The sequence below is a fragment of the Dermacentor silvarum genome, unplaced genomic scaffold (assembly GCF_013339745.2).
Source record: "Dermacentor silvarum isolate Dsil-2018 unplaced genomic scaffold, BIME_Dsil_1.4 Seq12764, whole genome shotgun sequence".
Lineage (NCBI taxonomy): Eukaryota > Metazoa > Arthropoda > Arachnida > Ixodida > Ixodidae > Dermacentor > Dermacentor silvarum.
In genome coordinates, this window is record NW_023605692.1 from 34,494 (window position 1) to 49,803 (window position 15,310).

The window sequence follows — 15,310 nt, forward strand, 5'->3', positions numbered from 1 at the left end:
TTGTAAATTGCAATATGGGCCATCAGGTGATTAGTTAGAAACTTAATTAGTAAATTTTTGTTAATTATTCGACTAGGCATTTCAATTTCTTGTGCAAGTATAATGTCCGCCTCTTCGAGTAGACCAGCTCATAAACTAGAATTGTGCTATATGCCACAGGCAACCTTTAAAAATTTTCGGAAGTGTTCGCTGAAACACCCTGTAATATATATATATAATGGTCCTACACACGCCTTTTGTACGGCGCTCGTCTTTGCATAGGCGGGAAAGCTCGCTGAGCTTACGAACGGTTTTAGCTTTGTGAATACGTTTTTTTTTTTTTTCGTAAGATTGTTCTCCGGCCAAAATTTGTTCGTTCGCTTAGTGATTTCCGCCCCTGATCCGCCCCTGATTTCCGCCCCCGCGCGCACGTTTCAAGGCCGACGAGCGGAACAACACGATGGGCGAGAACACGTGGAATCTAATGGAGCTCGAGACGCCATATGAGGGTGACGTTGGGCCTCCAGAACTGAACGCCGGACTTCCAGAAATGGACGCCGGACTTCCAGAACTGGACGTCGGACTTCCAGAACCGGAAGGCAGGCAGTTCGACACGAGGGAGGTGGAAGGCGGACAGCCCACATTTGAGGCGGACAACGTCGAGGTCGACATGTGGAAGTTCGCCGAGAGCACGGTGCCCATGTTCCCCGAGTCTGGCGTGGCCGCTTTCTTCCTACTCGCCTGCCTGGTCTGGCTGGCTGTGATGCTGTTCGCCGGGAGCGCACACCACGGGTCCGTTTCGGTGACTGACGACGCCAAAACGGGACGCAGTAAACCGGATGACGAACACAGGTACGCGCCCATCGGGGCCGCTGATGTTTCATGTCGAGAAAAGCTGTACCGCTCTTACGCCAACAGACACTGATGGGAAAGTAACGCTGCAAGTAGCACCTCTGTGAGACCACAAAAGTCGTCACCGTCACAAAAGGTAACGCAGAATTGAGGCAAGCGGCGAGACTTTAGTTCTCGAAGTAGCTTCCTGTGGTGGCACAAATGGCTGACCGAGGCTTTTTTTATTATTAAAAAATAAATATCACTGCATTTACAAAAAGAAAAAAAAAACACCAGTCTGGCAAATTCCGCAAACATGGAAGGACTCTGCTATTACCGTACCATTACCCAGTGTTGCTATAAGACATCAAGAGATGAGAATAATGCCTATAGGTGCGACACAAATTGAGAAAGTGGATTTTCAAAAGTTATATACGTGAATATCTTGGTAAATATCTGCAGAGATATCGCGGGTACCATACTCCTTTTTTATAACACAAGTGAAAACGAATCAGGTCAAGAAAGGCTGTTAGGCAGGGAAACAATATCTTCAGTGCTATTCGATGCATGCCTGCAAGAGGTAGTCTCATCCACCCGATAGAGAGAAGTGGTTCTGTGTGAGGAAGGGAGAGGTTGCACTGATCGACTGTATCTTTGGGCTATACAGTCGAGCGTATGACAATTTTCCCTTTCGTGAACTTTCTTTCACCTTGCGGGCTTGCGCAGAACTAATTGGCTCAAGAACACTGTTAATGCGCAGCCGTACACTAAAGCTTCATAATAGCGTTCTTGTGTGCACACTCGGACAAGAACGAGATGCATATATCTGAACGCATCTGTTTCCCACAGCACGCTGTCATGGCCTCCGACTGAACGGCCCACAATGACTTGGACTGCACGTAAGTTCTTGCAACGGCCTGCGTTGATGCTCACAGTGTCTTTAGATGTAGAGCCGCTCTATACTCAAGTCTTCACCCAGTGCACGAGCTCAGGCTGTGGTGCGCAATAAATGACAATGAAAGTGCCAGCTTCATGCTGGGTGTATCTAAAATTCGGCTTTCTCCAGAATACAGAGACGTCTAAACTTATATGGGGGCAACCGGCGCACCTGAAATGCGTGTTTGAAGACATCAGGTGCAACGCTGTGGAAGTTACGCAATAAGTTCGGCCACTAAAATTTATCACTCTGCGCGTTACGTCCATGCTTCGCGGCGCGCAACGGCGTTCGCTCGCACGTGCATGCACACGCACTCCCGCCACGGGCTGCAAATAAAGAAACACGAAAAGAAGAAAAAAAAAAGACATCGAAAAAAAAAAGATGAACTAAAACAATGCATTAGCAGCGGTATACTCAAGTTTGTTTCTAAGGGTGAACTTTTTTTATTGCGATAGCAATTATATGGACACTCCAGGCGTATTTCTGCCGTCGCCGTGGGGTTCCGTATAAAGTCCAAGGTCGATAAAGTGAAAGCGTGCGAGGGTGAGCCGGCGATCACTGCTCAAACTCGCGCACGCAAGGGAGGAAAGCGGGAAGGAAGCGCGCCGCCTGCCGTCTTCCGCAACGGGGGGGGGGGGGGGGGGGGGTTCTACTCCAGGAGGTCCGGGCGGCCGCGCGTGCCGGGGCCGTTGTATCTTGAAAGCCATCTACGACGGCCTGCGTTGATGGTCACAGTGTCTTTAGATGTAGAGCCGCTCTATACTCGTCTTCACCCAGTGCACGAGCTCAGGCTGTGGAGCGCAATAAATGACAATGGGACAGAGTCCGACGCGCGCTGTGCTTTCGCTGCTTAGTTCGCGTTGATGCGAAAGGCGGCACAAAGGTTCATTCGCTCGCTGCTGTGCCGCGCTTCCTCACTCCAACGTTTTGACAGCGAGTTTCCGCGGTCATCGAGTGTGGTGTGTTTGTTTGCTTGTGCGCACGTGGCACAATGCCTGTTAATTTAGTTAGTATGACTGTGTTTACAAGATTATACAGCCAATAAAGCTACTATCCTTACTTCGTATAGCTTTCCACTGATTTTCTATCGCAATCAATGCTTCGCCTTTTGGGCGAAACTGCGTCATTTTTTAATTCAATATACTGAGTCTATATGGAAAACCGTTTCGCACAATTATGGTCAAAAACATCGAACTATTTTTAACTGCGAACGCAGTCATGCTAGAAGTCTCTCTAGCCACCGCAGCGATGCACCTAATGTCTGAAACTATAGAGGTATAGCCTTTTAAGCATGGCAGAATAGCACTAGGGTACCTCAATCCACGCTACTGCGCGGAAGGCGGCGCTGCCATCGAGGAGGGAAATAAAGGGGAAGCGGAATGCAGCATTAATGAAACACAGAGCACTGTGGGGCCACAATAAGTATGAGGTGGTGCGTGGAATCTGGAAAGGAGTAATGGTGCCAGCGCTAACATTCGCAAATGCCATTATATGCTTAAAATCGGATATATTGGCGGGTTTGGAAGTTAACCAAGATCAGTAGGCCGGTTGGCTTTGGGAGCACACGGTAATACGACAAATGAGGCAGTGCATGGAGACATGGGTTGGGCCTCTTTTGAAGTCAGAGAAGCACAAAGCAAAATTAGTTTTGAAGAAAGGCTCAGGAACATGGATGAAAATAAATGGGCGGCTAAAGTGCACAAGTATCTCTACATGAAAAGCGTGGACACAGAATGGAGGAAGAGGTCAAGGAAGTTGGCAACCAAGTACAGGATAATCGAAACTGTAAATAGACAACCAGGGGTCATCAGAAAGAAAGTGAGAGAAATAGAGACCGTGAATTGGATGCAAAGAATGGAAACGAAAAGGACAATGGAGATTTACAAGAATGAGAAGAAAGAAATTAGAAGGGAAAATCTGTACGATAACACAAAGGGCAGTGCCTTGCTATTGAGGCTCGAGCCGGTTGCCTAAGGACGAAAACATATCGGAACAAATATTCGGAATTAGATGAGACTGTGTATGCTGCAGTAAAGATCCAGAGACCACTCAGCACATCCTAATGGAATGCGACGGGATCCACCCAGCGAGAACCGTAGGTAACGTGCAACTCCCAGAAGCGCTTGGGTTTAAAGTGGAAGGAAACATAAACAGATCAGCCGTAGAGATCAGCAAGAGACGATTAGAGTACTGGTGGAAAAAAAAGTAGGGAAAAGATGGATGCGACCTGATCTCTTAAAATCATAGGCAGCGGTACAAGGTAAATTTTTGAAAAAGAAAAATAATGATAGGTATACAAAAATGCAAGATAAAGATCATGTATAGTATACCTGATTAAATCAAGCAGGCTAGGTGACTATTTGTCGCCGCCCCGTTTCAAAGGGGATGCCAATAAATCATCATCATCAATAGTATTTAGCACGTCCGTTGGACGGCCAGATCCAGTCAAACAGTAAACCGAAGCAGTATTCGCTAGCCTGACCATTAGAAAAGTATGTGCCTGAACCAAGTATAGTCACAGCGCAACCAGAGGTCTAGCGAATTAGAATTCGAGAACTGGATGCCTAATATATGAGGATGCTTTGCTATTCTGCGCGAGGTTGTGTTGATCCGTTTTACGGAAGCTGGCGTAGGCGAAGTGCCTCAGCCCTTCTCGCCTTCGTGTAGCGCCGTTGTCCGGGACTTCGGGGCCTCCGCTGACCGGGTCCCCAGGCCCGCCCTCGACTACGAGTGCGCCGGCCGAGTGGCTGGTGTGCGACTCTGCACAGTGCCAAGGCGAGGCCACCCGACTCGCGGCTCTGTTGGAGGGCGAGCCGTGCCGCAACTTCTACGACTACGCCTGCCAGCGGGTGGACGACACGCCGCCGCTGCCGACGCACGGCACCGCCGCGTCGGCGGACACGCGACTCGCCGACGCGCTCGAGGACGCGCTACTCGCCTACGTGCGCGACTCTGCGCACAATGACGTGACACCGGCGCGCGAGCTGCTAGCCGCCTGCGGCACCGGCTCGGCGCAGGACCTGGCCAACTTCGTGGCCGCCTACGTGAGGCCGGCAAGTGGGAGTTGTCACTTATACTGACGGTGCAGAAGCAGAAACACTAGCAGGAAGACGGTACATGAGACAATCCAACGTTTTACTCGACAAAGGCCAGAACGATCATACTGTACTCAAGTACGTCCATGCGTCACCGTATACATTCCGAAACAATCATCGGTGCTCGCGTTGATTCGAGATTGTATACGACAGTATTCGCGTCGCGAGTGCAATCTGTTTACTCGTGCATTTACCTCGTAATCGAATTGGCGACGACGTTCACGAAGTGTACGACACAGCAAGCATTTCCTGCGCGAGAGCGATAAATGCTGGCAGCGATTGACAAGGCGAGCGATCACTTTCAGAAAATATTATGCACACGTGACAAATACATACGCGCGCACGCGTGTGGACTGTGTGTAGGGTAAACACCAGCCACCTGCGGCAAATTACTTATACAACCATTCCAGAACTTTACAACTTGAAAGAATTCGACGTTAATTATTGGGCTATATCCTGAAACCGACACAGTGGATTATGATGTACGCCAGGTAGAAAAGGATATCGGATAGATTTTGACCACCGGGAGTTCTTTAACGCGCACTTAAAGCAGGATACAAAAGCATTTCTTTAATTCCGCTGCCATCGGAACGCGTCTGGGAATTGAACCCTCGACCTCGTGCTCAGCAGCAGCCAGTGCGGCGGGTGGGGGGAGGTTTTCGGCGATATAATCATTTCGCTGCTCTCCGCTAGCTACCTTGCTGTATGATATGCTTTTTATATTGAAACAGAACAATGGAAGTACTATTCCTGCGCCTCGCAGTCGTGGCCAGCCAGCACTGTGACGAGCGACCTTTCCGTGTGGGAGGCTGCCGGACGGCTACTTCGCGAACTGGGTGTGGCGGCATTGATATCCGTGGCGCCTGTGGCTAGGCGCACAGCCACAGTCGCCCTGGGTCCCGCGGAGCTGCTGCTCAAGTCAGGGGACGACGCCTCGCTCCGACAGCTGCTCTCGGACGCGGTGCGCGCCACGGTCACATTCGTGACGCCCTCGGCTGACGCGCGCACAGCCGCCGAGGATGTCGTGAACGTGCTGTCCGATCTATTCAAGGTGGGCACTGTCGTGTGCAAGAAGTTTTACTTCCACAGGCCGTACTAACAACAATCCTACTCAAACCACGCGCCATATGTGGCTTCTTCACAATAAGAGCCATTGTGTGGAGAAGCCGGCTTCAACAACTCGCTTCGTTTCCCGAGCGATTTCACGAGTACGTGTTACTACCAGCGGTACCACATGCGATAGCGTGCTTTGTATGTTCCACGCTTAAATTACGCGTTTAAACTTATAATTTAAGCGTGTAAAATACCGTCGCTGAACGTTCTAGCGAAAGGAAACGTGCGATATTTCGGCGCAAGGAGCTCCGCAGTGAACTGTTCCCTATTCGCCCGCGTAGATCCAGGACGCAGCTCTGTCGGCGCCTGTCCAAGACACGCTGCCGCTGTCCAACCTGAGCGCCGGCCTAGCCGCGCTGGTGCGCACCGCAAGCTCATCTCCGAGCTTCACGCCTTCCTCTGTGCTGTTGTTACCCGGAGTCGACGTGGAGTCCCTCTCGGCGCTGGTGTCTGGTGGTGCGAGCCGAGTGTTGCACTACGTAGGCTTCAGAGCGGCGCTGTGGGCGGCACCGTTCGTGACGACGCCGCCCGATAAACTCATCTTGGCGCACATGCTCACGCGTCAGCCGCCAATCGCCGACAAGTGCGCCCCTCATCTGCCTGCCTCGTTGCGCAGTCGGCGCTTTTGCGTAAATGCACGCATGACGTATGAAATTGAGTCACAACCACAAGCTAATCGGCTTCTCGTTCAAGTTTAAAACAAGCGCGGAAGACACCACATATAAGGTCCATTTCATTCGCCCTCCACTCCGTGAAGTAGTTCGATCCGCTTAGTTCAGTGCCAGTTATATTACTCGCGCAGAAAGACGGCACGATCGTCCTGCACTGCCTCTCTGAAGAGTGGTACTCGTCCTGCACGAAGCATCTACAAGGTGAGACAAATGGCGGCGTCAAGGTGCCGCGATGTTGAACTGGTGAAACTAATATAGAAGTACAACTCCTCCTGAACAAACTCGCAAGGCGCAGGAGAATCGAGTGGAGCTATGAAGGGACAGGCCGACCCACTTATGCTAGCAACTCAGGTTGTTGCGCATAAATATATCCGATGTGCTATAACTCTATCATTCTGACTGTCCTTTTCTTTGATGTGGCGTCTTTCGCGCTTGTTTTAAACACGAATGCCCTGCCACCCATCTTGCATGCGAGCGCAGGTCACTCAAATGCCTTTCTCGAAGGAGGTTTCTCCACAGTACGAGTTGTGGGGAGAAGCAGGCTTCTCTTATTCTGTTTCTTTAAACATAATTGGAATCAAGTCAAAAACATGAAACGGGAATATGGAACCTACACGACGCTGACACTTTGGAGTGCTATTATATTATGCTGTCCAACGTGCGACGTTACAGCCTATATATGCGAACAGAGAAGCAACTAGCAGCGGGGAAACGCTGAACATATATGAATGCCAAAAGCTCTGCGTCATCGAGTGCAACAGGGAGAAAATGGTGGCATACTCGTGCGATACATAATCGAAAACGCGGTGTCGCGTGCGTGTGGCGCCACCGTATTATCTTACGGAAGCACAAGTTCCCCGCAGTTTGAGCTTTAATCTAACTCACGAAGGCTGCCAGCCCGCACGTTCAAAGCGGGAAGTTTCCCGCTTTGAAGCGGCACGACGGGAGTCCGTCGTGCCGTCGTCGTGCCTAGAACGCCGCAAGGTCAAGTGTACTCCCGGCGCAGGCAACGTGCGTGCAGCCGAGCTGTGGGCCACGCAGTGCCGCTGGTGTACCTGCGGGCGCTGCGCGGCGCTCTGGGTCCGCTCACTCTGGCACGCATGTGGACCGACCAGCTGGAGGACCGCTTCCTGCGCAGCCTGCCGCGGCTCCTCCCGCAGCCCGGCCCCGACGCGCACCTGGTGGCGCGCAGTGTGCGAGACACTCCATTGGCGCGCTTCTATCCGGCGATACTCGCGGACTCCAAGCGCTGGAGCGCCTACTTGCTCGCGCTGGCCGCCGCGATGGCCAACACCACGGGCCGCAGGAACAACACGCTGCTCAAGGTCCGCATGGCCGCCGCTGCCGCCGACCGGTGCGTGTGCTGGCGATACAATCTCATGCCATGAAACTCCATTGTCTTAACTATATATACTTCAAATGCAGCAATGCATGTGCGTATAACCAGGGTCCTTCAACACTTTCTTGTGTATTGAAGGACCCTGGTATAACGGTACACTTGGAGCGCTGTCGGTGATCGTTCCGCTGCTGCACACGTGATGTAACGCTGCCGCTTTGGCCAGTAGGACTGCTGACTCGGCATGCGCGTACGCCGGACATTGGTCTTCGCGTGCAGCTCGGGCGGCTGGGCACTGGACATGCGGCCGACGTGGATACCCGGAGGGGCCCTGCGGCTGCCACCCGGGCTGTTCGGCTCCATCTTGCCGCTCAACAGCTCGCTGCGCACTCTGCAAATGGCACGGGTGGCAGTGCGCTTGTACACCGCCTTGGCCGCGCGACTCAGGTATGCCACGCGTTACTCCTCAACGCACGAAAGGAGGAAGCACGTCCTGTTGCGTACTATATATTTACTTATTACATACCTGCTTCGCCCTAGCGGGCATTACAACGTACAACGTGTGCACCGATCCGACCTGTCTCGAATTTGAGGGCACGGCGCGTCCACGCAGGGACATTCCGGGCGTGTTCGATTCCCCCGTGCGCGAATCTGAGGCGGCGAATCTCCGGAGCGTGGCCGACTGCCTCCGCAAGGACTTGGATGCCATGCCGCCGGCGCTCAAGAGCGGCTTTCCGCCTGCCAAGGGCCAGCCCTGGGCGCTCTTTGACCAGGCGGTGGGCTTAGCCCTGGCGCACGATAACCTGGCGGTACGTATATGCAGCCGCCCGAAGCGCCATATTTGGCGGTGCCTATGTAAACTGGCCCACTGGTAGATGCACGGAGTGATCCTCTACAATTTCTTCTATCGGGTGTTAAACATCCGCCAAGCCAGGGGCGGCTCCGAAAAGGGGTGGGGGTGGGCGAACTCCCAATATCTTCTCCTGCACCCTACCCCCATCGTCCTCAACAGAAAAACAAGTTCACGTGGTAAACGTCGCGACACCGAGTAAGAAGCGAATCTTTGTGCGATATATACATGCTGGCCTCAGATAAATCACCGCAGTGGGCCCGTGGCTCACGCGATATTGGAAACAAACCGTGTTGTAGCAGCTCTGCGCTCTTGGGCAGCGCAGCAGCAGTTTCGAGAGCTTGCCCGGTCATTATTTCAGCATGTCCTCCCCTACAGAACAGCTGTTGAGCTCATTTCCAGCGTGTCCAAATTTCCAAATGTTTAATTTCCAGCCACAGCCTATACAGTCTTGCAGCTTTCGTTATGTGCGTAAACTGGACGCGTGCGCTTCCCGCTTCACGACGGTCGGTCGGATATTCAAAGACCACCCCATCTTCACAACAACAACGAAATTTCCGGCATACAGGCTACAGTCATATACGTCGCGAACATCAAACTGTGTATGTCGACGCCGTCAAAAGACGAGTGGCTCTGACACGCAGGAGATGCTGGACACCCGGCGCATCTGGGGCAAAGACCTACGGCTGAAGGGGCTCGAGAACCTCTCCTCGGACCAGCTGTTCTTCGTGTACTACGCACTGGACAACTGCCAGCGGTCCGACGCGCAGGCGCAGCGCCGGCTGCCGTGGGCGCTCGGCGGACAGGAGCGCGTCAACGGGCCGCTCCGCCACTGGGCCCCGTTCGCCAAGCACTTCGGCTGCCTCGACGGAGAGCCCATGGTGGCGCCGAAGCGGTGCACGCTGCTCGATGCACACGCCTAGCGTGTACCATGAACAGCACGTGGTCTCATACTATACACAACGAACGCGCTAGTGCTGTTGACTAATATGAAAGGAACTGATCATGATATTAAAGTCGCTATATATATATATAGTATATATATATATATATATATATACACCCTAGCGACATTGGGTGCGCTCGGCGGACAGGAGCGCGTCAACGGGCCGCTCCGCCACTGGGCCCCGTTCGCCAAGCACTTCGGCTGCCTCGACGGAGAGCCCATGGTGGCGCCGAAGCGGTGCACGCTGCTCGATGCACACGCCTAGCGTGTACCATGAACAGCACGTGGTCTCATACTATACACAACGAACGCGCTAGTGCTGTTGACTAATATGAAAGGAACTGATCATGATTTATTAAAGTCGCATATATATATATATATATATATATTATAATATATATATATATATATATATATATACACCCTAGCGACATTGGGTAATGGCTCTGCGGTATCATGATATAGCCATCAGCCTCGATTTTTCAGATATGGTTGCGAATTCTCTCTATACATCGATGCATACATCTCTCTACATGAGAGCGCGTTCGCGTGACGTGTCCAGGCGCCGTCAACATGACAATGTACTACACGTAGTTCATCATTGCGTTCAAGCAATGAAATGGAGTTTTTTACAATAACAAACATGAGTAAATGATGGATCGAGTTTTTTTTTTTTTTTTTTTTTTTTTTTTTTCACGCACATGGAAACTCAGCTTTTGGCAGCTAACCATGGTGCTTAAATTAATTTTTTTTTTTCAAGCTCATAAGAGTAACCAATAAAAACCACGTTGGAGAGGGCGATTATATCCCTTAGTTGTGCTCGGATCTCGGGAGGATATACGACTTCTACATTTACCCGCGAAAACTTGTTTGCTCACGACAAGTACCTCATGGTAAAATCGAATTTTTGCATTTCTTCACAGAAATAACGAACTGAAATAACGCTCCCGTCGATTCTGCCGGTTCAGTCTTCTTTTTGAACTGCGTCTCAAAATTAAGCCGTTCTATGCCGGTTTATTTTAATCGGCGGTAACTTGTAAGTAAACCTAATTGACTCTTTCAGCTGCTTGCACCACACGAGAAGGCATATGGACCAATATTTATTCCCTTTACATGGCTAGACGTTCATTCTTTTCAGCAATTTACAGGTGCTTATTACTTGGGGAACAGCATTTATGTGTGTATGTGTACACGCTTGGACGCTACCAAGCAGCAATGTTTTGTTACTGTTGTTGCCGCGTCATCCTCTCTTCGCAATATAACTTCACACGAAGATGTTGCACGATATATATACGCAATGCGAGCACAACCGAGCCGGTTCGCTGTATAGCCACACACTGCAGCTGAACTTGACTTGTATCGGAACTCTCGTTGAAACGTTTGATCATAGACTTTTTTTTTTTTTTTTAAATAAAATAAATACGCACGCATCACTACTCCAGCAGACATCATTTTACCTGGAATAGAAGCTGCATAACCAATGTTTGTGTCGCCCGTAGCGGCGTTGCGCAGGCGCAGCGTCGATTCGCTGTATTTATGCAGTAAACACGAAGTGTTCACCTATATGTTCGCTGTGAGAGTATATCATTAGCATTCTCATTTGCTTCCTTTCCATTTTGTCATAAGCCACCACGCACCGCTGGAAACCCAGTGGGAATTTACACGCCGGCTAGCTGGCACTATTATTATTCTTAGCACCCTCGAAAAAAATGCCCGCTGTATATATGCGATCTTTAAGAACATGTATTTTTGTACTAGAAGCATTGCCATTTTGCCTTTCAATAAAATAAAATGCACACAGATATTATGCCGGAGAAGCTGCCGCGCCTGCCTGAATCCGACGTCACCGTTGCTCATGATTGTAGTTTCCACGTAAAATAATAGAATGATAGGGCTATATAACGGCTTTTCTAGTTGTAGCAATTAACGCAGACGACGACTTCCAAACTTTTTCTGTCTTTTTTACGGGTTTTGTATGTCACTCACCGTATGCCGCCGCTGGGGATTTTCTTCTGTTTGTACGACTGAACAATGCGCACGATGTCCGCAAGGGGCGCTGTGTGCCAGCTCGAAAGGAGCTGGCACACATTGTCATATTAAAGGAGCTATGACAACGTAGACAGGGAATTGTTGTGGGATATTCTTCAATACGAAGGCATAGATGACCATTTCGTGGAGGTGCTGAGGGACATATATAGAGACAATGAAGTACAAGTGGTATGGGAAGGTCGAAAAGGAAATGAAATGGTGGGAATTCACCAAGGATTGAAGCAAGGATGCCTTCTGTCACCATTGTTCACGCTTTACGTCAAGGGTATAGAAAGACGACTGGAAAACAGCGAATTAGCTTTTCATTTATCCTACATGCGGAATGGACAAATGGTGCAACAGAAGGTCCCTGGACTGTTGTACGCAGACGACATTGTGCTACTACCGGACAATAAAAAGATTTACAGATACTTGCGAATATCTGTGGGAATGCAGCGACAAATCTAGGCCTTAAGTTTAGCACAGAGAAATCAGGAATTATGATTTTAATGAAGAGACGAGCAACTTCGTGGTGTCAATTCAACAGCAAGTAATACCCATAGTGAAGCAATATAAGTACCTCGGCGTTGTTACGTTCGGCGACCAGCGGGGGCAGCGATCTTGGAAGCATCTCCTGATTGCCTGTGACTAATCGCTTCGGGAGGCTGAAAAGCCGTCCCGCCGGGAAAAGATCAGCGGCGGCACCATGTCTCTACTTCTTACAAAGAGTACGTGTCTCGACACTATAGGAAGAGGAGACTCTTGGAAAAGTAGACGCGTTCTCACGGCTGCTCGACAGACCAGCTGGCCGCCAAGGCAGTTCTCCAAACCCGTTCGATGGCTGGCCCATTCTGAGAACAACCGACGCGTCAAGTTTGGCGCGAGGCCACCTGTCCTACGAGCGTCTCCTCCTTTCTGTGGGGCAGTGCGCAGTGTGTGCCCGAGGGCATTTCTCCGAAGGTGTTCGGGAAACAAAGGCGACGTGGGAGTATGCGCACCCTCTCCCTCAAGGCGGAACCTACGTGGACTATCGACGCTCCGAGTGGAGGATGGTGGGACCACAGTGGCGAGAGAGCATTTAAGAGAACTTTGGGGGCCATCGAGAGTGCTCTCCCATCTGCCGAGTGCTCTCCCATCTGCCCTGAGATGTAGCAAGTGCTTCGATGTAGAGTGCTCCGACCCAGTCAAGCTAGATTGATGAGACGTACCGTCTCGTTCTTACACTCATGATGTAAATAGTGTAAATAAACCCTGTACCCTCCATTCTCAATGAGAACATGTTCCTGCCTTCAAGTCCGTCCTCAACCCCAACAGCGTACACATAAACGAAGGAAAGAATTACTCCAGCAACCACCAAGATAATCTGGAAATAAAGGGGAAGCGGAATGCAGCAATAATGAAACACAGAGCACTCTGGGGCCACAATAAGTATGAGGTGGTGCATGAAATCTGGAAAGGAGTAATGGTGCCAGTGCTAACATTCGCAAATGCCATTACATGCTTAAAATCAGATATCTTGTCGAGTTTGGAAGTTAACCAAAGATCAGTAGGCCGGTTGGCTTTGGGAGCCCACGGTAATACCACAAATGAGGCAGTCCAGGGTGACATGGGTTGGGCCTCTTTTGAAGTCAGGCCCAGGTACATGGATGAAAATAAACGGGCGGCTAAAGTGCACAAGTATCTCTACATGAAAAGCGTGGATACAGAATGGAGGAAGAGGTCAAGGAAGTTGGCAACCAAGTACAGGATAATCGAAACTGTAAATAGACAACCAGGAGTCATCAGAAAGAAAGTGAGAGAAATAGAGGCCGCGAATTGGATGCAAAGAATGGAAACAAAAAGAACCATGGAGATTTACAAGAATGAGAAGAAAGAAATTAGAAGGGAAAATCTGTACGATAACATAGAGGGCAGTACCTTGCTATTTGAGGCTCGAGCCGGTTGCCTAAGGACCAAAACATACCGGAACAAATATTCGGAACTAGATGAGACGTGTATGCTGCAGTAAAGATCCAGAGACCACACAGCACATCCTACTGGAATGCGACGGGATCCACCCAGCGAGAACCGTAGGTAACGTGCAACTCCCAGAAGCGCTTGGGTTTAAAGTGGAAGGAAACATCAACAGATCAGCTGTAGAGATCAGCAAGAGAAAATTAGAGTACTGGTGGAAAAAAAAGCAGGGAAATGATGGATACGACCTGATCTCTTAAAATCATAGGTAACGGTACAAAGTAAATTTTTGAAAAAGAAAAGTAATGAGAGGTATACAAAAATGCTAGATAAAGAACATGTATGGTATATGTGATTAAATCAAGCAGGCTAGGTGACTATTTGTCGCAGCTCCGTTTCAAAGGGGATGCCAATAAATCATCAGCATCATCAAACTGCAGCGCTGGTTCCCCATACGATGCTCACGCCGTTTGGACAAGGCGTAATGAGCTCCGAAAGCGCTTACATGTCCTCTCAAGCTGCGGCCAAAGCTTCGTGTCATTCACCCAGTCACCAGAGCGGCCCGAGGGTCCATCGTCGTCCTCCTTCCTTTTCTCTCCTCCGCCCCCCCCCCCCACCCCCCTCACATGATTCTAGCGTGAATCAATAAAGTTCAACCCACCCACCCATTCACTGGCTGCGATATCCACCGAAAAATACGTTTGTTGAGACGCACCGGGCATCATGCGCATACATTGTAAACATAGAGGCAACGGAGGCTGCTAAAACTAGAACACTGAAACTAAACAAACTATGTGAAAAAAAATGTTAGAAAACTTTAAATCAAAATACTGTAATAAGAGTAAATTAATATTCCATTTCGAATATTTTTGCTGTACTAAAACAACAAATTTTACTTTTCTATTTCACAATTTATTAGTTCGTTCTTGGTGACCCCTACCAACCAGTGATTCTGGCGCAAAACTTGACAAGGTTGTGCAAGCCAGCTATTATTGCGGAATGGCGTTGCTCTTCAAGGTGACGGTGTCGTCCGGGTTTTTTTAGGTTTACTTTTAGCTCCCGTTGTCGGCAACGTCGAGTGACCTTGAGCCAGAGCCGCTATGCGGGCAAGATCGCATACGTACGCTAGTTACTGCCCAAACAAGTTACAAAAATACAGCTTCCGATTTCTTCCTGTTTGTTCGCAATATCACTGAAGATTAACTTCTAGTAGGCTGAAGTTTTGTCATTTACAATAGCGACGTTCAAATGGCAGATACAGGACAACATACACTTGATTGTCATCTTTTGGCACTGAGACAGGGTTGCCTGAGCTCTTTTCAACACCAGCAGTCCGCGAGTTATGCGACGCGGGTTTTGCGCCGGCTTGAGAGATGGCGCCACGCCGCGTGACCATGCCGGCAGTGTCTGGCACAGACTGGTGCCGGTCCACGTACTGGCGCCGGTCCGCGTACTGGCGCCAGTCCGCGGACTGGCTCCACACGGCGGCGTGGTTAGCAACCGACTAACCACGCCGCCGTGCAAACTCAAGACAGCGAATGCAAGTGTTTGTGCTTCGACAACAACTTGTC

General features: G+C 50.1%; 1 protein-coding gene across 1 annotated transcript; it reads left to right on the plus strand.

Annotated features, from left to right (window-relative positions):
• Positions 1-8,116: 8,116 nt before the first annotated feature.
• Positions 8,117-9,800, plus strand: LOC125941717 (uncharacterized). Its single transcript, XM_049659528.1, has 3 exons — positions 8,117-8,409; positions 8,576-8,771; positions 9,457-9,800. Exons 1-3 carry the CDS (start codon positions 8,207-8,209, stop codon positions 9,733-9,735), a joined length of 678 nt encoding a protein of 225 aa, XP_049515485.1. The 5' UTR covers positions 8,117-8,206; the 3' UTR covers positions 9,736-9,800.
• The last annotated feature ends 5,510 nt before the right edge of the window (positions 9,801-15,310 follow it).

Excerpts from the sequence above, each read along its gene's own strand:
- LOC125941717 (XM_049659528.1), top strand. The coding sequence starts at position 8,207 with ATGCGCGTACGCCGGACATTGGTCTTCGCGTGCAGCTCGGGCGGCTGG. Across the intron at positions 8,410-8,575 it reads GCCTTGGCCGCGCGACTCAG|GGACATTCCGGGCGTGTTCG; the intron begins GTATGCCACGCG and ends GCGTCCACGCAG. Across the intron at positions 8,772-9,456 it reads TGGCGCACGATAACCTGGCG|GAGATGCTGGACACCCGGCG; the intron begins GTACGTATATGC and ends TCTGACACGCAG.